General features: G+C 43.9%; 1 protein-coding gene across 2 annotated transcripts; it reads right to left on the reverse strand.

Annotated features, from left to right (window-relative positions):
• Positions 1-23,851: 23,851 nt before the first annotated feature.
• On the reverse strand, positions 23,852-26,417 carry myca (MYC proto-oncogene, bHLH transcription factor a). 2 transcript variants are annotated; one of them, XM_017406344.3, is made up of 3 exons: positions 26,095-26,417; positions 25,049-25,748; positions 23,852-24,943 (listed from the first exon to the last, which is right to left on the reverse strand). In XM_017406344.3, the coding sequence occupies exons 2-3, from the start codon at positions 25,725-25,727 to the stop codon at positions 24,291-24,293; spliced, it is 1,332 nt and encodes a 443-aa protein (XP_017261833.1). In that variant the 5' UTR covers positions 25,728-25,748; positions 26,095-26,417; the 3' UTR covers positions 23,852-24,290. The 2 variants fall into 2 exon arrangements, with proteins under 2 accessions (XP_017261833.1, XP_024859658.1); XM_025003890.2 differs by having other exon boundaries at positions 25,049-25,961; positions 26,095-26,416.
• Between the last annotated feature and the right edge of the window lie 74 nt (positions 26,418-26,491).

Consider the following 26,491-nt stretch of genomic DNA (forward strand, 5'->3'; position numbering starts at 1 on the left):
AAAGCCAGACACTTCTTCTGCTGTCTTGTTTAAAACCCAACCAATCAGACAGCAGGTGTATTTAAGCAACAAGAACATTAATCACAAGGACTTTTGTGCTTATCAATGACAACAAGCCATCTCTGTGAGATCAGACATTATTTTGTGCCTTTTCTAACTTTTATTGTGTTTCTTGGTGAGGATTATTTCATTTTTCCACAGCTCTGACCATTTTCCTCACCTAATTGTTCTAATCATGTCACCTTCTTTTCAGTATTTTTCAACTGTCAGAAAGCTGAGTTTAATTAATATGGTTGACCCAAACCAGCTGAAACTCTACAAGACTGCACATAATTGATGTGGTCAGAATTTCATAACACCGTTACAATGGCCCTCACAGAAAGTGTAAGGAGGTTACGTGTAAAGTAAATGCTTTCACCTCCTGCAGCTGTAAGCAGGAGTAACTGATGCAGAACAACCACTAGCTTCGCCGTAATAAACAGGCTTCACTCACTTATTGGACCCTTAAAAAGAACAACACAAGCCCAGTTAAAATACTGCAATACCGAGAAATTTATTGACATACTTTTAAAAATATTCAACTGTCACAAGACGCCAAAAACACCAACAAAACACAAAACATGCACGTTACAATGTATGTGGGAAATCCTCTCCTTGACTCCATTTATACAACATCACATCCTTGAAATGTAAGTTAAACACATGCGGCTTTGACGGTTCAAAGTTGTCATGGCAATTGCACAGTAGGCTACAAAAATATCAGTATGAGCTGTAAAAGTCAAATAAAAAGCTGCGCTGTCCCTTTAAGAGCACCGCGACAGTTGTAACACTAGGTACTTCCCAAACACAACAAACCGCAGGGGCCCATTCAGGGTGTATCTGTGTCCTCTCAGAAAAAGGGAGAAGTAGGTACTATTAAAACCCATGCAAGTGTCTGCAGCTATGAGAGTTTGTGTTCTCCTGAAAAGATGCTGTGAAACTGACTCCACCGCTGACTGCTTCCCTCTTTGCATCCTTCCAATTTTCCACCAGGTTATTCAGTAGTCTTACTTTTGCATCGGCTGTGGTGGTGCTCAGGTTGCACGAGGGGTCTGTGGCAGCAGCAGCCTGCAAAAAGCAAGACAACATGTCAGTGTCCTGATATGACTCTTCGCAAACAAACTTTCGTTTCATACGGCAAGTTAACAAGAACAACTTAATGTGAAAGTGGTGTTTCTTTCATTCTGAGTTGAGCTTTTTTAGTAGGGCACTTGGTGTTCAGTTAAGGGTGGGGAAAATATGAAATATACAACATTCATTGCACCAAAATCCAATATTCAGTAGTGCAAAAGAAGAATAATCGAAAAGCAAATTATCCAGTCAAAACTGTACTTCCTCTTTGATGATCAGTGATGTATTTTGTCATTAAAACCCTTCTTATGCGACGTACAGTAACTGGTAAAAAAAAAATATTAAGCACACAAAAGAAACAGTCCAATTTGGATACAATTTGGCACACAAATGATGCAGACAAACGATGGGTATGTAATTGATTAAATTTGCAAGAAGCTGGAGCGTCTAGAATGGTCACCAGAGGGCATAAGTGGTGGCATCATGGGTAGATGGATAGTGTTATCAGGAAGTTGTCGGAGCGTCCAACAGTCAGTCAAAACAGCGATTGAAGCTCACTAGACACATATGATGTTTTGATATAAGGGATATAAAGCTTTGACAGCGTTATAGTAATTTGGCAGGGGTCCCATTGTGGGTTTGCATGAAGCCAGGCGGCAGTATTCCACTATTACCCAGCATGCAAGGCATACACATGTCACAGGGGCCCAGTGTTGCAACCAGCACACATTGTGATTTCAGTCACTAAAGCTGTATTGTGCGCCAGGCATAACAGAACCCCCATGTCATCTGGGCCTGCCATCTGGTCATAGGTATTAGATTCTTTACAACGGCCCGTGTCATCCCGCACCGCGTCTCAATGGCTGTCAGCAGCAAGAGTTCCCCGTCTCTTGCGTCGGCTGCCATTCCCACCAAAGCGGAGACGGCTGCGTTTGGAGGGGTGTCGTAACTTGAAGGCATGGCCTGAAGATGAGCGGTGCCGTATCATGTTCCGCGATCAGTCTTGGTTTTAAAACACAGAGATTTGTTTTAAACAGATATACAAAACTGGAAACCTGAAACAAAAATTATATTTCTACTTGTTCTCTTTTGTTCTGATCTTTATAAAGTAATGTTGGGAGCCTGACAAGCTGATCTTTGTTAATTAATTGCTGGGTTATTAACCTCTGTAGCGAGTCTACAGCAGCCTGTATAGACAGCACACAAGCTAACTATTATAGCTTGTCACAAACGTTTGTTGTCAAACAGTGTTACCTTGAAATCAACACACAAGAACACAAGTACAGCAGACAGTGAAATGCATCTTAAATGGGTTGTGCAAATAATGAGAAATGAAAAGAAAGAGAAACATGTTATTTTACTGACAGCCATGACTCACTGTTATTTTTGCTACCAGATAAAATGTCCAACCAACTATACAAGCAGTCATTTTTTTAGTAAGCGTAAAAGTTTCAGGGAATTCCCCCTCAGATGCTGTACTCAAATGAATAGCAGCTCAAAGCAACATGCACTGCAGGGGAAAGGAAGAGCTATTTACATCTCATTAAAAGGCTTCTAAAACATAGGATCGGTATGACAGAAATCTTTTTTACACCGTGGCAAACCTTGAAACTGAAAACGAACCCATGCCTAATTACCACAGATGATGTTCCGGTGTGTTAATGGCAGACCAGAAAGAAAAGAAGCAGTCCTGCCAATGTAGCCACAGAGAAATACCAAGGATACTCTTGGCATCATGGCGTGGGAAGTCATGGGGGACACTTTGGGAAACACGCTGCATGCACTTGTCTTACCCCTCCTAAGACGGCGCGCTGGTACAGTCTTTAAACAAGATGTCTGTGTCTATGAACTATCAGTGTGATGTTAAGGTTGTTTAGTTAATACACCAGATTACACTCTTCTCTTTTCAAAAGGTGAGCGATACCACGTTGTAATGCTTAAATTTACAGCTTCGCAGCTCACAACAGCAAACACAGCAAGGGGTTTTCAAATTGTTAGAAAAGCTCCAATCTCTTGTAAACTATTACATTTCTCTTGTCTGTAGCTCGATCATAGACTGTTCATAATAATCCATCTTTTAGGCACAAATTGTCACGACTCCTGCAATAAACCCTCCCTGGCTTTTAAAACACTGCACCACAGATACAAACAGGAAGGTAACAGTCAGCTAGCTGGTAAAACATTCACACATGCATCAATTTTTCCATCACATCACTCCTTAAACCCTGAGCTTCACTGTGGGTCCATGTTTCTGTGTTTTCTCCAATCTCTTAGGGGCTAAGGTTAAGCTAATTTTGAAAGATGTGGTTTTTTTATGTGCTAGCTTATGTGATCGGTGCTTTTGGGGACAAATCGAAAACCAAACTTTGTATCCTCCAGCTGGTTCACCTGCAAGCAAATGGGTAGGACTTCCTCCCACTTCCAAGGTACAGTGAATGCAGCGTGAGTTGAAGTTATTAGGGAAAAGATTTTGATAAGGAGAGGGGATTTCCTCAGTTTGAGCTGCAGAAATGACATTTTTCCACTGCAAATTTTATTTTCTTACTCAAGTCCTTGCCACTCCTCAAAAAGAAAGAAAAAAAAAAACCCCGAAACAAAACATGGTGTTTTCCCAATGCTTTTAAATCTGATTTTTTGAGTTGGCGCACTAATGGATCCCAAATATGTGCAATAAATTACAGAAAAATGACATCTTTCACTGTACGTTCCTTGTAAGTCTCCATCCTTACATAAAATGAACACACTTCAAATAAAACTTGCAGCAGCTTTTTATAACTCAAAAATCTCTGATTCTTCCCAGATTTCAAGAGCGAAACTGATACTCTTTGTGGTTGAACACGGTTTCGGATGGGGTTTTAGGGCTTAAAGCATCAGGTAGTGAAAAAAAAAACACATTGAATAACTTGCTCATTTTGAGCAAACTTTGACAGTTGTAAAGCCAGGGGCACCGACATCATCATGGACAGCTGATCCTTGATGTAGGCTTTCTCAAACTGCTCCTCCATTTTGTTTTGCTGCACCTTTAAACGCCGTGCGCCTGTTGTGAAAATGTATGCAAAACCTGACATACGCACGGAGGCGTTGAGCTGGTTCACGTTTGAGTGGGTTGTTAGACACTCGGGGACATTACCTTGTTCATGTGGAAAAATCTGATAGTGAACTTGTCTGCAGAGGGTGATCGGGCAAAACAGACGCTTTAATGGTACTTCAGAAGGAGAATATATGTCACACACGTCAATGATGACGATAAGCTGACATATAGAGTGAGTGTTGGTGACAGAAACAAGTATTCAAGAGTACATCAAGCTCTGTCTGTGACCCCACTCTGGTCCAAAAAAATATTTAAAAGAAACCAGGCAGAAAAGTAAAAAATGATGAAAAAACAAACAAAAACTATATTTAAGCTATATTTGCAACTTTTTTTGAGTGTGCAAATAAACTTTTTACTTTTTCAGTATAATAAAGGGGTGCATTTCTCTAAGAATAATCATGTAATGCAAAAATCACAACAGGATAAGGTTTATAAAAGAGAACTTTTTCAGACTGAAGTTGTTTTAAGCGATCCACTTTGGTCTTGGACGAGCTGTTAGTTTGTCAATCTGGTCAAAATTAAATTGTTTCTGCAAACTGAGATCATTCAAAGAGCTATCAGGTAACATGTCAGCTGTTCTTTACCTTTCAACAAAGTTTCCCTAAAAGATGTGAACTATTCCTTTAATCATAAGTTATCTTCAGTTCCTACCAGGATATTTGACCTTAAAATGAGCACTTAGTACATTAGAGCTGCTGAAAACAAAGAAAGTGCTCCAACGTCAGCTGATAGTCTGAAGAGGTCTAAAAACAGAGGAGCTTCTTTTTCCCATCATGAATTTGTTCACCCAGAGGTTGACTTCCTGGGCAGCTGAAAAAGTGCCTGTAAAATCGGGAGCGCCACGTGGCTGGGAAAGTGTTATTTCCAGGGGGCTGACAGGGTATCACAAAGAATGTGGGTGAGGTTGTAACCAACACGACCCAGCTGGCACTGTGCCCCGCTGCTGCCACTTCCAGTGATTTCACCCTATTTGCGGAGGACCGGCGTCCGAGTGCAGCTCGGATAAAAACGCCAGCTGAGAGTCATGTGGGCCCTTACAGCATGCGGCAGACCTTGCAGGCCGGCCGGTCGGCCGGCCGGCGCTGCATGATCTTATCTGAACCTGCACTTTCATTTATGCGCCACAGCTATTTATAAATGATACGCAGAAACCAAACCAAAGTGCTGCTAAAACACTGGGGCATGCAGGAGAGCTTGGATGACATTTCTCACTGTGATTCTGCTCCGCTGTGGGAAATCCCATTTCTCTGACGCTGAATAAACCAGGTCAGTCACTTGATAACAACAGTGCTGGAAGGCATTGTCTCGTCTATAACGGGTCGAACAGAGAACCGATTGGCCGCCATCCATCAGAAAACTGTAAGGCCACCAGACATTTTCAGTGTTTGAGGTTTTTCCTCAGTGGACATTTGTTTAATCAGAGGTGCAAAGAATACCAATGAAATATGGTTATTTTTAAGCACAACGTGAAGTAAAAGCACATTGGCAGTCCATAAAAAGAACAAAACACTTGTCACTTAATTTTCACAAAATTTAGTTCTTAAGAAACGGATGTACTGTGCACACAGACTTAATATAAAAGGTCTGAGGTCAGATGGTTCATGACTAAATTAACTATAAATAATCTGATCTTTTGATAAAAGTCGTGTTTACTTCAGGAATTGGTGTTGTTGTGGTTAAAAGTTTGATTGCACTTTTGTTTTTTATGACCAGCTTCGGCATTGTGTGCCGTCCGCTCCATTTTTAGCTCCTCTTTAGTCACCGGTAACTCTCTCTGCATCATGTTCACAAAGAAAGTTCATCTGGTTCATCTCGGTTTGAGTCAGAACGCAGGCGTCCCCGCTGAATCTGACCGACTGTCACAAACACAGCGGGTGCAAAAGTGACAGAAAGAGAAAAAAATGTTTTCACACAGTGAGTTTCAGCTGGGAAGAGACCTCGGGGCAGACCCAGAACACGCTGGAGGGATTGTGTTATCCTGTCTGCTCTGGGAACACCTTGGGATCCCCCAGGAGAAGCTGGAGAGTGTCGCTGGGGAGAGGGATGACCCATCCACAAATAAGAAGTTTCGGCTCTTACTGTAACAGATTACAGAGAAAATACTTATTGAATGAAAGACATCTCCCTATATTGAAGGGAAATCACTTTCAGAATGGATTTTTTGAATTAAAAGGGGACTTTTTGGGTCTAATTGATCTTGACAGGTTTGCACTCTTTTTGTGAAACTGTGTGGAGCTTTGAGAATTTTTGCCCTGGCAGTAATTTTTATAAATATCGGTGGGTTTCGTCTAAATGCATACTTAATACCTGAGTTAAATCTGGGCAAACTGCATCAGTGCACATAGAGGCGCTATGCTATGGTGGAGATGCATATCTTACTATTAATGAATAACCGAAAAGATTTTGGGTGCCTTTTAGTTGTTACCTACATCCTACAACCTTGTGCTCTAAGATTAAGAAGGCTGGAAAATGAAATCCTGAACCGGAGAGAAATAGACAACCCTGCTTGGGTCTCAATAGCCATTCTGATAAATCCACTTCAGTGGGTTAATGGGTCATGAAGGATCAGTTGGATCTGCTTCTAACTAGCTGAATGAAACAACATCTCGTTTGAGTCGCCGAAGCCAAGCGTCTCCAGCTGCTTCATATCTCAGCTGTAACATGAACTGGCAGGAATGCGCAGCAGTGCTGATGCTGGCATGAACTGCGACCCATCTTTCATCAGCAACAAGCTCATTACCCAGAAGCCCCTTGAGCCGAGCTGAGGAGCACAAAGGGCACCTGTTGGCGGAAACAATCCTGCAGGGGAGGTTAAAGGTCCGATCTGGATTGTTCCAGACTCGAAGAACCACAGCAAGCTCGCCAGCCAACGGGGTGGGATCCCGATGTGAAAGAACCAAGGAAATGAGACCACCCGAGCTGCAGCTGAGTTTACGTCGGAGGACATTGCCTTGATGCAGAACGGGATCCTCGTCAAGGCCAAATCTTAGAGTTAGCAGACTGTATTTCAGATTTACCAGTGCACATCGACAGCTACTCCAGAGAAAAAATCTTCAGGCAAACAGAGCTGCTGAGTGAATGGGCACTTCCTGAAATCACTCCTGTACAAAGCAGAGATTTCTCCTCACACTCAGACAGTTATTCAGTGAAAATGGGCAACGTGAATCTTTCACAACCAAATCAGAAAGAAATTGGCTGAAGACATTTCAGCTACTCTTTGTTATGACTCAGCATTGCTTGTGTTACTCCCTGCCCAGCTGCTAGCTTCATAAAACGTCCATTTTTTTGGTTGCCAAGGACCACACATATGAAAAACCGGGTCTCTTCCTGCCTCTCTTTGAGTCTTCTGAATAGCTACAGATGAGGAGAAATAAAAGTGCTTCTTTGAAAATCTGTTTGATCAGACAAAAACGGGCAGCTGACGAAGCCACCGAAGTCAAATCGGGCCACTATCAGGTTCGAGGAGGGAAGCGAAGTCGTCTTACACGAAGTCACCCCAGCTGCTGCCGCTCTGCCTGAGCGAAAGGTCCTCCCTCCAGCTGAGGGTCGTAAATCCAAGACGTAAAACAGGAAAGACTTACTCAACAGGTGTGGATCCAGAATGAATGCTCACCCTTTTTTTTTATTCTTTCAGGCGAGATTAATGACGCTCACGAAGGAGTTGATTAAACAACAGGGCACATTTCATCTAGACTCATTTTAGGGCATTAGATTTTCACGTGTATACATTTGAGTTAGACACTTCCACGCAGCCATCATGAGTGAAACCGTAGCTAAGAGATTCACATCCGTTAGCTGCACTTCTCATCTTTCTCATAATGAAAGATCAGACACATGAGCTGCATCTCATGAAAGGGAAATAGTGACCAAGGTTGTATATTTCACTGTGGACTGGAGGACATGAATAATGTATGAAAGCCTATTTTATCGTTTTGGATTTTCGAACATAAATCTCATAACTGATGAACACTATATTTCCTCACTACCTAACAGCTCGACTCCCACTTAAGATAAATATGCACACAGTGAGATATTAACTTGTTTTGTGCTTTGTAAACAACTTTCAAATGATAAAGATGTGTTTGTGTGTGTGTAAACAGAGCAAATTCCTCTCAAGGTGACACCCCAAACTGAATTTATCTGTGTGGGCATTAAACCGAGACATGACTTTGCAGAGATATGATGTGATCGGTTCGCATTCACTTCGGTTACACAGATACTACTGCTGCAACATTATCTACACCCCCACCGTGAGCTCTTTCCAGATAAATGTCCTCCCAGAACTCAAAACACAACTCTTCTCTTTCACTATCTTTGTTACCCAGATGAAGAGTCCCACCTAACACAGTCACGATGACCGCTACACTTCTGGAAGATAAGAGAGATCTGAGATTTTACACGACTTTTTTCAAATCCTCACCAAAAATGAGCAGAAATAGCCTATTATTATATTCTTTTATTTGTATTTCAATATAAATTATCTGATGTGTAAATCCTGCATTATTGTCTTTAACATAAATGCAGTTTTTGTTCCAAAAACTAAAAAAATAGACTCCTGAGAACAAAAGAGTCAATCCAGTCAGGAAACATGCTCCGTTTGTTCAAACTGAGGTTGGTCAAAGAGCTGTCTACAACAGGTAAGATGTTAATTGGTCATAACCTTTCGACAGAACTCCATTTCAAAATGTCTGAATAATCCCTTTAAAGTCAGTCATGTTGCTGAGGTATTGAACTCTTTCCTCAGAGTCAAAACTTGTCCGTTTTTTGCTCCTGAATGGGACTAAAACATAAACATCGTCCCTGGATATAAACTGTAAATCATGTCAGTATTTTTCTCCCCTTAGATGTTAGATATTTACATTTTTTTTATTAAATTGTGTGTTGATATTACTCAACATGGGGCTCGATGCGTGCAGTAGTAGAATTATTAAAAAAATAATTAATGAAACACTTTCTGCAGTTATTTGAACAAAAAGACTAAAACATTAGAAAGCCAAAAGGTTGATAATGGGTCACAAACAGCTGAAAACATAATAAAACACTGGCATTATTTGATAAGAAATGTTTTACTGACTTCCTTGGTGCAAATTAATATATTTGTGCCAATTTGTTCGACAGCTGGAAAACCCATGATTGCTGTGTTACGCTGGTGGTGATATAAGTCCAACTGTTGTCGGCCACATTCATGAAATTCCACCCGCTTTACTCTTCTTTTATGTCCACATTCAGCCATTAAGAAACTTCCTGCACAAATCCAATAAGGGGGACAACAAGCCCTCACATCAGCGGCCCGACGGCACAGAGACGGTTTCCTGTTGTAAGAATGACACTATTATCAGGAGAAAAAATTCTGGATTAAAATTTAATTTGAGTTTGCGTGGGTCCCTGATTTGCTGCGATTGGGGGAAAGGACAAAAACTCAGAAGAAACATTGATTTAAAGAAAAAGACTTAAAACTGTAAACATTTTTATTCAAAAAATGATATTTCCCTGCATGTCAAGTCATCCTGTTGACCCAACAAAGAACCATATGATGCAGTAAAGTGTACAAGATACAAGCTATCTGATTTATTTAAGTGTTATAATTAGTTTTTTATACTCTTTGTGTCTGGAGGGCAACACCTGAAGCTGTAAGACGAGCTGAAAGAGTCTCAACCAAAGTGACGCCGGATATATGAACTTCTAGAGAAAGAAACATCTTTTTATTCACATATCAGTCACAAAGGACAGCCACAGTTCCATCTGTAGTTAACATTATGAAGAAAAGACAGAAAAACGTGTGTCATCTGGAGAGGGATTTTAATTAAGCGAGGCTGTCAAAATGAGGAAGTCTAATAAGACATTAACGGCTGCTCTGACGAAGCTCCGGCCCTTTTATTGGGTCATGACCTTCATCGCAAGTCTGACTGGACAGGCAATTCTGAGAAATGTTGCCACCTACGATATCTGTCCAGTTTCCTCAATTAAGTCGTTTCCCTGAACACCCCTTTAAAGAGAGAGAGCTGAACCTCTGAAGTGGGGTTATGTGTAAAGCTTATGAACCGTTAATATCTTACCTGGTGTTGATGACTAATCTATGAGTGGATTATTTAATTCTTGACGGTAAACTACAGGTCTATATTTGAATTTGCTTTATTAAAAGCCCACCTAAATCAACTTCTTTTTTCCGAGTCAGAGAAGTTTAAAGTTTAAACATCTCCCCTCGTTCGTTGCTCCAGGAGTCTTTAAACTCTCTCCAACAAGGGTGGCTAAATATTTACTTGTCAGCCCCGTTGCTTGTTTAATGTTAAAGGCGCGCTCAAACGGCGGAGTAAATGAATAAAAAAAGCTTCAGACAAAACACCTCAAGCAGCTGATGAGTACCAGGCCGCTTTCCAACGGTGGTCCGACAGGACCGACCTCCTTTTCAGGGCATGGTAGACAGGGGTCTGCTCTGGGGGGCTCAATGCTGAAGCGCAACCCTGCTGACATGGCTGTTTCTGTGAAAAGAGGCAATATGTGCATTTAGAGTTGGCCCCAGCCCAAAGAGATTAAACCGAGGTGTGCTGGATGCGAGGGCATCACAGACAAAAGTGTCTGATCAGCTGCGATGATTATTGCAAAACAACGGGGCGCGCACAGGTGGGCAACAAGAAACGCTTAACGTTTTTATTTTTTCCTCGAACAAATAAGAATCTTATCGACTACTGAGTAGGCACAGCAGAACATCATTTTCCAAATCAGCAAGTTTGGCTAAGTGCCACAAAGCAAGCGTTTTTAAGGCTGAATGGAAGACCAAAATAATGAAAGACTACAAGAATTTAAAACAGCATTTCAGGGAACATCCATCCATCCATTTACTTCTGCTTATCTGTGGTCAGGTGACAGAGGTAACAGGTCCATCAGGGAAGCCTAGATCTCCTTCTGGGGCGTTATTCATGATCCAGATCTCATTACCATAGGTGAGGGTTGGAACATAGACGGACCAGTAATTCAAGAGCTTTGCCTTTTGTCTCAGCTCCGTCTTCACTGCTATGGATTGAAGCAAAACCCTTTTACTTTTATTACTGCGGATGGAACCTCAGTCTGTCGATCCATCACTCATGAACAAGACTCTAACTCTTCTGGTTCAGCCAAAGACTCACCCCCTACCTCGAAGGGAAAGATTCCTCTTTTTTTAAAGCTATTTTCTGATGTCTTATATTCTCCTAACTCAGTCAGAAAAGCAAGGAGCCATTGTCCTACAAATCTCTTCAATTACATCCCTGACGATAGAGTCAGTGTGTAAGTAAGCTTTCTGGCTTCCCTTTGCTGCCAACTTTAAATCTGTACAGTATTAAATAATCTAAACTACGTGTGGAAAATAAAAGGTGGAGTGCATCCTTTCTCTGCTGTCAAACACTGATCTCTGCAGACCTCGGAATCTCCACCAACAAACCCATTATCCAGAGATCTAATGTGACGCACAGAAGCATTGGTTGATTACCTCATGGTTTGCATACATCGGCCTCCAGCAGATGGTTTCTCAGATTGTACAACTTCAATCCTCCTTCAAGAACAGAGCCCAGCTGTGAAGTTAGTCTCTAGAAGGAGATAAACTGCTTTACAACACCTACTGTGTTTATCACATGTAGCCCACTGATCCAATAAATAACTCTCCGTTTTCCACAGAAATATTCAGGTTAATTATTGCTTTGCACTGGATGCTTTGGAAGAAGAGGCAGCTGATCTAGGTAGATATCTAATCATTCAGTTCAGTCCCTCCATCCACTGGGTTCTAGGTATTTTCCGAGGTTTCCAGAACAACATGCTTGAAACACCTCCAAACGCAGGTGACCTGGACCTGAAGGTGTTCCTAGTCCTGGCCTGGTAACGGCTCTTATGAATGCTGAAAGTCGTGGCTTGAAAATACAAAGAGGTCACATCAAACCAAAAATGGGACCCTGAGGAATCCCAAACCAGACAAGCCTCCGCTTCACAATGATGCCTTGAGATCCTGTCCACAAACACTAGACGAACAGAGACAGAGGCAGACCTGGAGAAGTCCAACCCCTCACCAGGAACAAGCTCATCTTTGTGCCAAGAATGTGGACACAGCATTTGTTTTGGAGCAGATAGTCCCTAAAAGTGATGTAATCCCTACACTCCTGTAGCGCCCTCCAAAAAATCCCTCAGAGAACACCGTCTTAAGCCTTCTCCAGCTTCACAAAAAGCTCAAGGACTTGACAATTACACTATCATGACACTTTTAGCTGCTCTGCAGGGGCGGAGATCTAGTCCCCTGTTCCACAACCAGGAAGAAAGCCGCAGTGCTCCTCCTGATTTCGAGGTTCAACAATCAGTTTGAACTTCCTTCCCAACATCCTGGAGTAAACTTTCCCCGGGGTGGCTGAGCAGTGCCACTCTCTGATAGTTAGAACACACTCACTGGTTTCTCTCTTCCTCTTTTTTTCTTAGTAAGCTTTTTAAAAAAGTGCAACTGTGAAGATGAAGAAATCTGAACGATGAAGGGAAAGAGCCGTGAAGGTTCGTGAAGGGTTGCCTCCTCTCTCGTGTTCTTACTCCCTAATCTGTTCACCTGCAGACAGACAGATCCTTCTTATTCTTCATAAACGAAGCATCTGTTTTACCTGCCACTAAGTCGGAAAAGGGCCACGGTCAGTTGTGGCGGAGCCGGCGTTCAGCCTCAGAGGAAGACATGACGAAACGTGTTCAAGGACTAAATGTAAGCGACTGGAGTCTCACCAGATCTGTCACACGTTTAGATTGCAATACATTTATGTAAAGATGAGCTATAAAGCATCAAAAGGTCCTTTTTTTTACATTCTGCACTCAAACAGGCTTACATTATAAATGCTTCATGTGATGTTACAGTGCAGCGAAGCAATCTCACACATGAGGACGGTGTTCTAATCTGCGGCAAATCGGCAGCAACTGAAAAAGTCCTGCTTCTCCCTGATAGAGAAAAGAACAACAGCCATCAGCAGGAAGAGGAAACAATGTCCAATGTCACAGCAGGATAAGACGTGTTAAACGCTCAAAATCCCGGGGGCTAGACAAAGGATTTGATTTGTACACGTGTAACAATTAAACCGTCTCCTCCATCCAAAGCGCCGAAGTCGTCACGAAGCAACGGCAATCTGCTGCCTGAATGGAAAGCTTCAGAGTCAGGACGGAGCACAGACGCTTCTGGGACGAGGCGTTTTCGCTCAGTCTGGTGCCGCATTTGTCTCGTTTGGCAAAAAAGCTGGCTATTAGATTCCCAATCTGGCACACAAAGATACACTGAACGCTGTGAGAGTGGGACGACTGATAAGAGCAAATGTGCTGCACAAGTTTCACTGTGTTTGAGCTCCAACTTACGGATTAATTAACTTATTAAAATAACCAGACTGGCTGCTGCTGTCTCATTTGATATTTAAATAACTATCTTCACAGTTTGGACAGCTGTTCAGACAAAACAAGAAAGAAAATTATTACAAACCAGCAGATCCGTTTTTCTTCTGCTTTTTGTTCAGAATAATATAAATAGTCAAATTAATATGCCTTTTTCTTTAGAATGGACTAACTCTTTCATCCCCGTTTCTTAAACCTAAAATGATAGTTTTAAAAGCTGAAATCAACCCTAATTATAAGTCAGATACACACAATCCTTCCTTCTGTATTTGCTGGGAGCGATGCAGATGAATTCATACTGAATCCTCCTCATCTGTTAGTGTTTACCTTCACCGGACAACTTCTCGACTCCGTCGTCCTGTTGTTCTGTCTGCACCTCCATTAGCAACATAATGAGCGCTCAACAACAGCAGCGGGAGGAAAAAAGCGCTCCAAAGTGGACCCATAAATACAAGTTTAGCTTGAAAAGCTAGCATTTGAATGTCTGCTTAATGAGCACATGCCAGCAGATCTGTCATCCTGTCAGTCCAACGCTCTCCAGCAGAGCGAAGCCCCAAAGGGAGACGGGAAAAACCTGCCACAGTGAAGCTTCGAGGACGCCCGATTAATGAGCTGCTGATTTTAGTGTTTCTGGTGACTGGGTGAAGGAGGACAGGTCGCAGCAGGTCAGGCGGTGCCATCCAGGAGCCGGTGCACTGACTAAGACGGAGGATGTTGGGACCATAAGGCAGGAAAGGTGCAACAGAGCCAGGGGCCCCACGGGGGCCCCATCTGTTGTAGGCAAATAAACGGGGGTCTTCGGTGAATGGGAGTGAGGAGCTGAAGTTTCCCCTGCAGACAGAACCATTAATCAGGACCAGGATGAGCCTGCTGGGCTCACAGTGACAGGTCAGCAGTACAACAGACTCTCCTCCTCCTCCTCCTCCTCCTCCTCCTCCTCCTCCTCCTCCTCCTCCTCCTCCTCCTCCTCCTCCTCCTCACTGTATCTCCATTAGAGGCTGGAGGTGTCAGTTAACTGCCACTCTGTTGTTACTATCAACGTTTTCACAAATGTCCTCCAAGAATAACTGAAAAAAGCTGCAGAGGAGGAGCAGAAAGATTCTGCCGTGGTTACTGCAGATAAACAAACCCGTTTTCGAAGATGCTCCACTTCCAGGAGACTAAATGACTCCAGACTGACGTGGTTTCCTGCAGAAAAAGTCTAATTGTAAAAGAAACATTGTTTAGACGTGGCAAGGGTTGCACAGTTTTCTGAAAAAATGATCAATATCTATTTTAATGAGCACAATATCAACAGCTCAAGAGATTGTGATCGATCCCAGACACAAACTGAATATTAATATCTGACAATTTGGCAGTCAGTTGGACCTGCTCAGCTGGTTTAGATAAGAGGCGGACATGTTAAAGCACATGGAGAGTGTTGTTTCATAAGGTTCATCCCAACTATTGTCATCACAGTATGGCAGTTTCACATTTTTCTACTATCGTGGAGCCGTTGTAGAGCCTTAAAGCAATGACTGTGTAATCAAAGGAATCTGAAAACAGGTGTTTTCTGAATGACTGAAGAATCTTTGGCTCTATGGGCTGCTTGCAAACAGAACAGACTGCTATCTTATCAGAGGTTTTTTATCAAGGTGACAAGATCAACCAGAATTATTTAGTTTTATGTGGATTATTGGCACAGCTGATAAATGATTCAACTTTCTCCTAAAAGCTACAAAACATTAAAAATGACTTTAAAAAACTGTTTCAAAGACACGTTTGAGGAGATGTCTTCAAATAGCACTTTTTTATATCTTTAGAGTCCAAAACCTTAAACCGCTGAAAATGTGAGGAACAGCAGCAAACTGTCACATTTATTTGACTTTTGCATTTTTTGTAAAATGACTCAGTGGCTTCTGATCATGTTATCGTCTTTAAAAAGTATTTATAATGTAAAAATTGATTTTTTTAATCTTTTTATTTTTTTGGTGTGTTTTTTGGCAATATTCATGTAACACCCCTGTATCTTTTGACTTTCAGAACCAGATTTCCAGCTCATGATGAGCATTTAATAAAAAAATATATTTACATGAACATTATACAGGGTGGGCCATTTATATGGATACACCTTAATAAAATGGGAATGGTTGGTGATATTAACTTCCTGTTTGTGGCACATTGGGAGGGGGAAACTTTTCAAGATGGGTGGTGACCATGGTGGCCAATTTGAAGTCGGCCATTTTGGATCCAACTTTTGTTTTTTCATTGGGAAGAAGGTCATGTGACACATTAAACCTATTTGGAATTTCACAAGAAAAATAAGGGTGTGCTTGGTTTTAACGTAACTTTATTCTTTCATGAGTTATTTACAAGTTTCGGACCACTTGTAAAATGTGTTCAAAGTGCTGCCCATTGTGTTGGATTGTCAGTGCAACCCTCTTCTCACACTCCCACTTCCTGGAAAGTGGATTGGTCATCGTGAGCCAGTTGAATGGCCTCCAAGGTCTCCCGATCTGACCCCCTTAGACTTTTATCTTTGGGGTCATCTGAAGGCAGTTGTCTCTGCTGTGAAGATACGAGATGTGCAACACCGGAAACTATAGATACTGGAAGCCTGTGCTAGCATTTCTCCTGTGCTGTTGCTATCAGTGTGTGAAGAGGGTTGCATTGACAATCCAACACAATGGGCATCACTTTGAACACATTTTATAAGTGGTCAGAAACCTGTAAATAACTCATGAAAGAATAAAGTTACGTTAAAACCAAGCACACTGTTATTTTTCTTGTAAAAGTCTCTTCAGAGCTTTTGAAGCATACAGGTAAAGTAACCAAGCCTTTGAATATGGATGCATAAGGTGGAAAATTAAGCATAATAAGTAACAAAGTCTGCAAGTCCAGGTCAGCAAAAATGTCCTACAAGTCAGAGGGGCCACGTCTTCAAGGACGGCTAAATCTGCCGCAGCGTTGGCACGCCCGGTCCGGCTCAGCTCCGGCTCCTCTGGTTTCTAGGAATATCACAGGACGAGAACGACAAAATTTGTTTTGTTTGCTTTTCGTTCATATCTGTCGCTCAATGTCCATTTTTCCATCCTCCGGGAACACATCGGTGCGCTCCGGGATCAGAGAAGCCTTTAAATCTGTACCCGGAGTTCGGTTTGTTGTCCGTCTCCTCAGGTTTGTAGCACGGAGCTATTTTCAGCCTGAACGTGGCCTTAGCTCCAGTTGGCAAACGCATCTCCTACATCCCCAGAAGTAAGATCAGATGACCCCCGACAACCTCCCCTCAGATGGCTTTGGAGGAGGGGCAGAGAGGGCTGACCAGAGACGGTGGAGAGACTTTAATAGTATGATTCAGCAAGGGTATCAGTTCCCACAGATGGCAGGTTGGGTCCTATTGGCTTACATAGGAGGGGACTGAAAAGAGACCCCCTTTTCCAGAGCATAAAGAGTGAATCTGCTCAGAAACGCTACAATATCTAATCAAGTCTAAGGTTTCACTTCAGGATGGAAAACAATTAAAGAACATCTTTCCTTATGAGATCAATTTGTGGGTAAAAACACTGTTGCTCCAGACGAGCGACAGCCGGATGACCTCTGAATCAGGTTGTTTTCAGTGCAGCCCAGGGTGTCCTCTGAATCCCCCCTGAAACAAAACCTTTCTGGAACTTGCAATAGGGCAAGGAGAGCGTCAAAATCCTAACCGTTTCATTCAGATTAAAGGTTTGTGAAGGCCTGCCTTTTCTGCCTTTTCCGCTCCTGCCTGACTGTGATGCACATGAACAGCATCTTAAAGTTGTGTAAAAAAATTAAAAAATCCAGTAAAGACCTGACCCCCTTGAGTTTAGTGCCATTTTTATTCCTGAATGGCTCCCAGCTCAAAGGTAAAACAGTCACCATGATGGGAAATTAAGCATTAAAACCCCTCATTAATGCGGTGAGACCATTCTGTCTTCAGAGCAGCGTTTTCATTATTCCCCTGCACTCCCTTTTTCATATCAGGAGTAAAAAGGTTGCAATGAAACCTATGAGGTTTTGGTTGGAATAAAATCCGTCACCCTAACAGAGAGATTACTCACTATCACGTTTGCATCATGTGGGTATCAGCTTTCACCACTGTGGGCCAACAAAAGGGGGGTACGTCCGTCTGCAGCTCCTCCTCCGCTCCGTCAGCCTGACAATGGCATCTGGAAAAGCGGCTTATTAAGTGTGTGGGCATGTTTCCTCTCAAGCACGAGTCTCTGCGCTCGCAACAGTGGCAGGACACATAAACACAGAATGTAGGTCAGTTAAACAGTTGGCGTCTGTTCCCTCCCCGTCCGCGCCCGAGCCGAACGGGCGGCAAAAAAATCGAAGGCATTGTTTGCTGAGGGTGACTCATCTCTCCTGGACGACCGGAGAAGTGGAACAGAGCTTCCTGATGTCGTCCAAATGGCGGTTTCACAGCTTCAGGCCGTACCTGTCGAGGTGTGCTGGACGACAGCTGTCCTGCTGTCTCAGAGGGACGCATTTACCCTTCTTTTAAAATGACAGAAGGTTTAAAGCTGAGAGGTGTGAAATGTTTCAAGCTGATTGTAGTGAGCAAAGGAAAGGAAGATGAAGCAGATTTAAGGGGTTTTACCTGTGTGTGTGTGCGTGTATCTTCAACGGACCTACAACTGATTAACCTTCGGAGTCAACCTGATTCAAGATGGCTGCCACAGCTAATCAACTTAAACAACTATAAAAATGGCCGCAACTCAGTCAGTTTTACGGACTTTGAGCTAAGATTTGGGGTGGTAGTAGCTGAGAGTCATCCCCAACAAATATTCCGAGCGCTACTCATTGAGCAACATTTTTGCTTAAAACGTCGCCTATAACTGTTAAAGTTAACCCTCTTTGTCTGTTAGCGAATGATCTAATAAACCACCGCGTGGATTGTCATGAAACTTTTAGAAACTTTATATCAGATGAATGTTTACGCCTGATTAAGTTTTAGAGTCAACCCAATTCAAAATAACTCGAACTCAGTCAGTTTGCAGACTGAGCTCATTTTTGATGCAGTAATTGCTGATTGTCATTCACAGCATGCAGGTCTTGCGACGTTGTGCATAATGTTAACTTTCAAGGTTTGACCAAAACAAATAAAACTGTTGTTTTTCAGCGTAAGATGATCCATATTTAAAAACTCTGCCATGAAATGCAGCGGGTGAAAGGCATTTCCACCAAGGAAGGCTAGGACCTTTAACTATTGTAAATATTTTACTAAAATACTTTTAATTTTTTTTTTTTCCCGCGTGTTCTCGTTTATAGCTCCTAAAAAGAAACCTGAATCAGCAGAGGCAAAAATCAGAAATTTGAACTGACCTTGAAAATTGCAATTGGTAGATCTCTAATCAACTTGTGAACTTCCCTCAACATCAAACTGTTATTTAGACTGAAATTGTCCTCTTTTGGACAAAGATTTAACTTTAAATCTGGCCTCTTAGACTCCACTAAACACCCAACTCCTGATCAGTCGACCCCTCTGTTTTAATTAGAAGAAGACAATATTTGCCGCTTTTAAAACAATCAGCATTCAGCTTTGCCTGAGCATGCTTCACCGATTACTAAGTAGGAAGGTAAAGATGCAGCAGCAGCTGCTACAGCCAGCTCGCTGTAGCCCACAGTTTAGTGTTTGAGGCAAGTATGGGCTTCCACATTTCAAAATGTCTACATTTACCAGATCGTGCATTCTACGTGCACTTTCAATCGCCTCATGAAAAAGCTTTTATGAGGCGATAATAAACCAGACATGAGGCTGGCGGCCAAACGCAGGTTCATCACCGGCAACCAAAACACGATGATGGCACAGAAACAGAGCGCACACGAGGCGGCGCACTCCCAAAGACAAACATGATGTCGTTCTGTAAATATGATGCCGCAAAGTGGGAGAAGAGATTAAACTGGCAGACGACTGAAGTTTTAAGGAGTATCAGATGCTTTAATCTATTCCAGCTTCCACGCTGGAAAAACACAGATTACATAAGAGCAGGCGGCCGTGTATTCCCGGGCCTCTGAGTGTGTGTGAGGTCACTGTGGCGAGGAATTCAGCCCGCTGAAGGTTTCCCTGGAAATCACACGGGTCTCCAAGTTACACTCTAACGTATAATACAGCTTTAACCAAACAAAAGGCCTCCAAGCAGAAAATCCTGGGCGTTCAAGACGAGATGGGAGCTGATGCGACCTTAGAAACGCAAAAAGAAGCTCGAGAAAAAGAAAATGTCTTTGGCTCCGTCAGCGCTAATCATGGAAAACATCTGTTCCAGGACTGTCAGCTGCTACATTTATGTTTTAGAGTTTTACACTTTTATGCACATTTTATTAAACATCATTGGAAAAAAATGGAAACTATATATTTATATGTTTGTTTATTAGTTTGTTGTTGAATTTGGATGACCTAAAAAACGGAAACTTAAAAGGTGAATACTCAGAACAGCTCCTCCTCATCGAAAGGAGTCAGCTGAGGTGGTCCGGCATCAGATTAGAACGTCCCACTGGACCCAGAATTCACTGAGGGGATTTGGTATCCTCTCAAATACCTTTGGCTCCCCCAGTAGGACCTGGGGCGTGTCGCTGAGGAGAGGGAGGTCTGGGTGTCCCTCCTGGACCTGTTGCCTCCATGACCCGACCACGGATAAGCAGCAGAGAAACGGACGGACGGATGGAGTTTGGATAATCTAACGGCTAAAACAGTTTTCAGTTTAAGCTTGTTTTTGTTCCTTTCATGATTTAACAGTTGTGCCGTATTTACGTAGCTGCACAGCTAAGCCTCTTTTTGTTTTACAAAACCAACAAAACCCGAAGATCTGTTCAACTACACTTTCAAGGCCATCTGGACAACAAAATACTAAGTCAGTCTACTGTAACATGAAAAAAGGTGTTTAATCCATTTCCGATGCAGCAATTGTTTCGGAAACTTGAAAAGCTGGAAGTCCGGAAACAGAAGTTTTGACTGATCCGATGATGTCTGAAATTAGCCATAAAATATCTGTCAGGTGATTGCTAAAGAGCTTCACTTAAATTTGAGTAAAATATGTTAAGACATGTAAAACGTGGTAAAAAAAAAAAAAATCCATCAGAGCGTTGTGTAAAGGTTGGTCCTATCATTGTAAGAATAAAAAAAAAATACACAATACCGACATCTGAACTGCTTCAGACTGACCTGGAACAATCTGGAGGGGTGATTTCTACCTGTTTGTCTGCACTCTGAACGAAGCGGGAAAAAGGTCAAGGGGACACATATAGTTAAGGAAAGGTGCTAGGAGCAAGGAAGACGCTACGTCTGAAATCGGACATGGGCACCACAGACAGCTGCAGTCAATAGCTATTCTGCACATGCACGAGTAGATGAACAATAACAGCAGACAGCGTAGAAGCAACCAAACCTCACTGTACGTCCAAGCAAACCTCCGTGTATTCATTGTTTTGGATCTAGCTGTTTCCATGCTCCAGGCTGCATGAGAACCTCATTGAAAGTCTGGCATCAGTGTCGCCAGATATGCGATAATTATCGTTTTTATAAGACAGTTTTAGGGTCAAGTCCCCCTCTTTTTCTGTGCACATGTTCACCAATTACAACACATAACTAATGTTACAACCTCCCCCTCTCTGAGAAAGCACACCTGACTCAGCACATATGATAGTTTGAGTCAAAATACAAGCATTTAAAAGTGACTGTATGATAGTTTGTCATTTCCTATTTGGCAACGCTGCCGGCCATGGAAACAGCAGATTCAACGAACACAACGGCATCCATGTAAACATTTGTTTTTGTTCTTGTTGATTCGCCTCAGTGAACATTGACAAACAAAACAAAACAAAACCCAAACATTTCCAGAGAAAAACAAAATGTTGCTTCACAGTAAAACATGGAGGAGGTGCTATCATAATGTGGGACTGCTTTGTTTCCTTTCGGCACTGAAACCAATCAACGGATGAAATGAACGACAAAGTTAGAAGATTACTGGCAGAAAAGAAGCTGGCTTAAGGTTTGCTGTGAAGTCGCAGACTTTTGGGGAAAGTTAATATCTAAAAACAGCACAAATAAAAAAACAAAGAGACAACAAAGGAGTGCTTTAGGCCTGGTCCACACAGCATCGCAACAGCCTCATAAACACAGCACTGTTTCTAGAAATCCACATAGAAACACTAAACACCGACCCGAAACGGTGTAGTAACCACACCTGGCCTGAACGAGGCGCTGTGATGTCGCCACGAAAACACACCAAGAACAGGAAACAAGCGCCAAAACTTAAAGTTTTCTCCCCATTCTTCGACTCAACTATGTGGCGTGTCCTTGTTGTTGCTCATCTGCCCGGTCTGATCACCGAAGTTAAAACGACATATGACAGAAGAATCGGACGTCCTTGTGACGTCGTAGGTTGGATTAGAGGAGTGGTAATGGCGTCATCGTTTTAAAAAAGATTGTGTTTTAACTGTCTGCATGAAAACGCAAGGGTATGGGGCTCTGTCCGGGCTCCTAAAACCCTGTTTCTGTGAGACATAGGGCTGAAAGGATAAAACTCTTTCATATTCACAACATCTGCTCTCTAACTATAAAGAGGTTAACCCAGACAGATGCAAGAAGGTGTTTAAGATGACCAGTTTGTATTCAAACGATTACGCCATGTTTGTTCATCTTTTTTACCCTTTGCTTTGGAAAAATACCCAAACATTCGACGCCAAACGGGTTGATTTCACTTCTGAAACGCTCTCAATTAGGTTATGAACTGAAATTTCAGCACCATGACCTGGATTGTGGCCACAAGTTGTGAAGATTTGCAGGTGAAGAGGAAAGTTTTATCTGGGTTACGCAAAAACTTGGCTCGCAGCTGCTCGTGCTGCTCTGCCACAAAAGTGTGGTTTGAAATGGCAGACGTGACCCGAGCGGGAGAAGGCAAAACCTGCACCGCCGTCTGCGTCAGGTTTCGACTCGCAGACGTTGAAACGTGCCCTGCCGAGTTGAGGGTCCCCTTTGTCACAGAAGAGCAACTTTGCCAAAGGAGGACTCCACGTTCTGCTGGGCAACTCTTCAAGCAGGTGGACCCGGCTTTCCTGGTCCTCTCATCTTTTTGACATCACATGAAAGGGGTCTAATAAATACAGCTTTAAGGATGCACAAGGAAGGACCCATGGATGCACGTGCACATGCCTTTTGTTGTGATCACAAGTACTCAGCAGCAGAGACAAAGGAGAAAGGAAGAAGGAAGCATGGCTTTGGAGAAAAGATACACACAAAAAACAACAACACAGAGAATAAATCTGATCAGTGAGGTCCACTGAGACAACAAGAAAGTGACAGCAGCACGTGCTCGGACTGGCTTCAGCTCCAAACTGCAGGATTAGCAACCAGGAGCTGGACAGACAATAGACAAGAGTGGAGAACAGGCGCTTTCAGCCGCAATCACGGCAGAATCAGAGCTCCGCGGCTGTCCCGGAGGAAGTTTTTCAGGCCATAAAAAAAACAAAACAAAAACACCACATCAGATCAGTCCAGGCTGAGTCTGGATGAAGTTTGAGTTAGAGGAAAAAAACAACAACAAATAAATTAAAAAAGGCGCAGATCTTACCTGCTGCTGCTCAGCTCTGTCTTTAAATCCATCATCATCATCATCATTATTATTATTGTTATTATTGGAGTGATGAGGAGCCGAGCGCCTCACAGACCGAGAGCTCCCCTTCCATGTGCTCGCGACCAGGAGGACCACGCGCTCAGGAGGGGAGGGGAGGGGAGCGCAGGGATACGGCGCGTGACGTCACGGCGCGGCAAGAGCCAGCGCCCTGAGCCAGATGTGATTCATCTCCAGATGTTTCAGTAAACCTGAATTCAGCTCAGAAGTTCGGGGTTTTTTTTAATTTTTTTTATTTATTTTATTTTGCTGAAGTTCAACAAAGAGTTCAGTTTACATTTTGACTATAAATACCACCCAGAGGCAACTTTAAGGATTTCTTTTTTCCAAGTCTTGGCACAAGTTGAGTAAATTTAGAACCTTCATCCTAATCTTAGCTCCAAAAAGTTGAAATATTTGACGCTCAGAGGTTGGAGGACAAAGTTTTTAAACGTGAAGTTTAAAAATAAGGAAAATGGCTCATTTTAAACTGCTTGATTGTGTTTTATTTTGCTTGTTTTCCTCCCAAAATCTAACATCAAACTTTGTTTATCCTACAAGCATCTTTTATTTTAATCCAAGCTCCACCCAAATGATCACTTACGCACCTGCAGGGATGTAGTGAAATGATGCGAGGGATGTTTTCCCAAGAACAAGGGACACAAAGTCAAGAAAAAAGTTTTATATTTCAAAGAAAAACAAACAAACACAAATCCAGAAACATAATGCAAAAAACCCCAAACAAACGGTGGGTCTGAACATCCAGACAATTGAGATCAAAAAATACATTTCTTAGGAAATATTAACTATATACAAAACATAAAAATTTATATTTAAGTTAGAGCCGCCCCCCACGCCCGCCCCAACAGGACGGCCCCGGTTTTTTTAAACATTTTATTAATAAAAATAAACTTTTAAATATTTTAATCCACCCATAACTTCAGCTGAGGCAGTTTCAACGTGGAAATCAAAGATTCCTAAACAATTTTAACATTTCTGCATGCAACAACTGTACATCTGGAACTTGCATTTTTAAAAAAGAAAGAAAAAGAGAGAAAGAAGAGGAGAGACAGGCTGAGAAGTGTCAGGTTAGGATCTTTTTTTTTTTAAGGCCGGCAGCCCTGCAGCTGCGCCAGTCTCTGCCTCAACAGTTCACTTCTCCTCCTCAGCTGCTCCTTGAGCGACACAAGTCTCTGCTCGTCCGACTGCATGCTGCAGATGCACTCCGCCGCCTTCTTCAGGATCACCACCTTGGCCGCCTTCTCGTTGTTGGCCACCTCGGGGATCTCGTCGCGCAGGGCGAAGAAGCTCAGCTTCAGCTCGTTCCTCCGCTGGCGCTCCAGCACGTTGTGAGTCCTTCTCTTGTCGTAGTCCTCCGTGTCCGACGTCCGGGGGCTCGAACACTTGCGGTTGCTGCTGATCTGTTTGAGGACCCTGCTGCTGCTGCTGCTGTTGTTGCTGCTGCCTCCGCCTCCTCCACCCCCTCTTCCTCCTCCGCTGCTCTCCAGCTTCAGCCTCTTGACAGCCGGCTGCTCGTGCCTCATGGATGGGTGGGCTGCGTAGTTGTGCTGGTGGGTGGAGACGTGGCACCTCTTCAGGACCAGAGGGCTGGGGTGCCTGGTCTCTGGGCTGGGGTCGTAGCGTTTCACCGCCTGCCTTTTCTCCACCGTGACCACATCAATCTCCTCCTCCTCCTCCTCCTCCTCCTCCTCTTCATCATCCTCTTCTTCTTCTTCTTCTTCCTCCTCATCATCATCTTCTGCAACACAAACAAAAAAGACAAAAATCAATCAATGCAACCTCCCGCTTACAGCTGCAAGACTGCACTTGATCTCCCCCCCCGTCTGCTCCTGCTGCAGCTTACCTGAGTCACTACAGCTGCTGCTGCTGCCGCTGTTGGGCGGCGTGTCCAGCCGCGCGTGCAGCCGCGCGTCCTGGCTCGGCGGCGTCCCCGCGCCCTGCCTGGGCGCCTCCGCCGCCTCCGCCGCCGCCGCCGCCGGGTAGGGGAACACCACGGACGGGTCGATGCACTCCGACGCGGACGTGTTCAGGTCCTGCAGGTAGCTGCTGTTGAGGCGGCCCGCGGGCTCCAGGACGCCCTCCCCGGCCGCCGCCGCCAGCGCCGCCGTCTCCTCCTTCCGGGCGGCGTGCAGCGACGCCAGCCGCTCGGACACCACCTTCTTCAGCTTGGCGGCGGCCGAGAAGCCGCTCCACATGCAGTCCTGGATGATGATGGACTTGACGGAGTGGTCCGCGTCGCAGACGACGCTCTGGCTGACCACGTCGTCGCCCAGGAACTCGGTGACCATCTCCAGCTGGTCGGCGGTGGAGGGGAAGAGGCTGGACAGGGACGGCCGGCGGCTCGGGGACAGGGGAGGGGTGGGCAGCAGCTCGAATTTCTTCCAGATGTCCTCGCTCGGTGCCGGAGGCTGGAGCTGCTGGGGGTAGAAGTCATCCTCCTCGTTGTCGTAGTAGAAATACGGCTGGAGGGAGTCGTAGTCGTAGTCGTAGTTCTTGCTCGCCAAAGCGGCGTTCAGCGGCATGATGTCTCCTTCCTTATGAGGCTGGTCGAAAAAGGAGGAGGGGGCGAAAAAAAAAACCTGATTAGAGGCTTCGAGAAGGGCTCGACGGACAGCTGCTGGGCACCGATCCTCCTGAAGTGGAGGCGAGGATCACATGCCAGTCCAAAACACCGATCCTGGGCGCGCGCGCGTGTGTGTATGCGCACGCTGTGCATGCATGCACAGATAACGCTGCAGCAGGTGCTCTCACACACACTGGGAACGAGGCGTAAAATAAGAAGAGAGAGAGAGAGGGGGGAAAAAAGGGGGAAAACCCGCCTTTACTACTCAGTAAACAAACTAACAGGTTCACGCGTCAGAGCTGCACGCGCCGACTCCCCGAGCTTACCTTCAGATTATTAGTTATTTTTTTAAATATAGAGATATTCCTCTGAAACTAAGCGAAGACAGGGAGGATGGAGATGAGAGGAGGGGGGAGAGAAAATGCGCACACCCCCTCCACAAAAAAAAAAGATGGAAGCAGGAAAGTTAGTCCGCTGCGGTGGTGGCATTAAATCCTTCCACAGAGGCGTCGTTCGCTCGGGCTCCGGCTCGGCGCTCCGGCTCGGGCTGAGTGCAGCATGAGTGCGGGCTGGACAAGCTGCTGCAGCGACTCTGCGAGGACACACTGCAGTCTCTCACCCGCGGCGGGACACTGCCAGTATAAGCTGTCCAACCAGCCGCGTCACCGCCCCCCTCCCTCTCCTTCTCCTTCCGCTCTCTCTCTCTCTCTCTCTCTCTCTCTC

This window comes from Kryptolebias marmoratus, linkage group LG21 (genome assembly GCF_001649575.2).
Source record: "Kryptolebias marmoratus isolate JLee-2015 linkage group LG21, ASM164957v2, whole genome shotgun sequence".
NCBI lineage: Eukaryota > Metazoa > Chordata > Actinopteri > Cyprinodontiformes > Rivulidae > Kryptolebias > Kryptolebias marmoratus.

Excerpts from the sequence above, each read along its gene's own strand:
- myca (XM_017406344.3), bottom strand. The coding sequence starts at position 25,727 with ATGCCGCTGAACGCCGCTTTGGCGAGCAAGAACTACGACTACGACTAC. Across the intron at positions 24,944-25,048 it reads CAGCAGCTGTAGTGACTCAG|AAGATGATGATGAGGAGGAA; the intron begins GTAAGCTGCAGC and ends TTTGTGTTGCAG.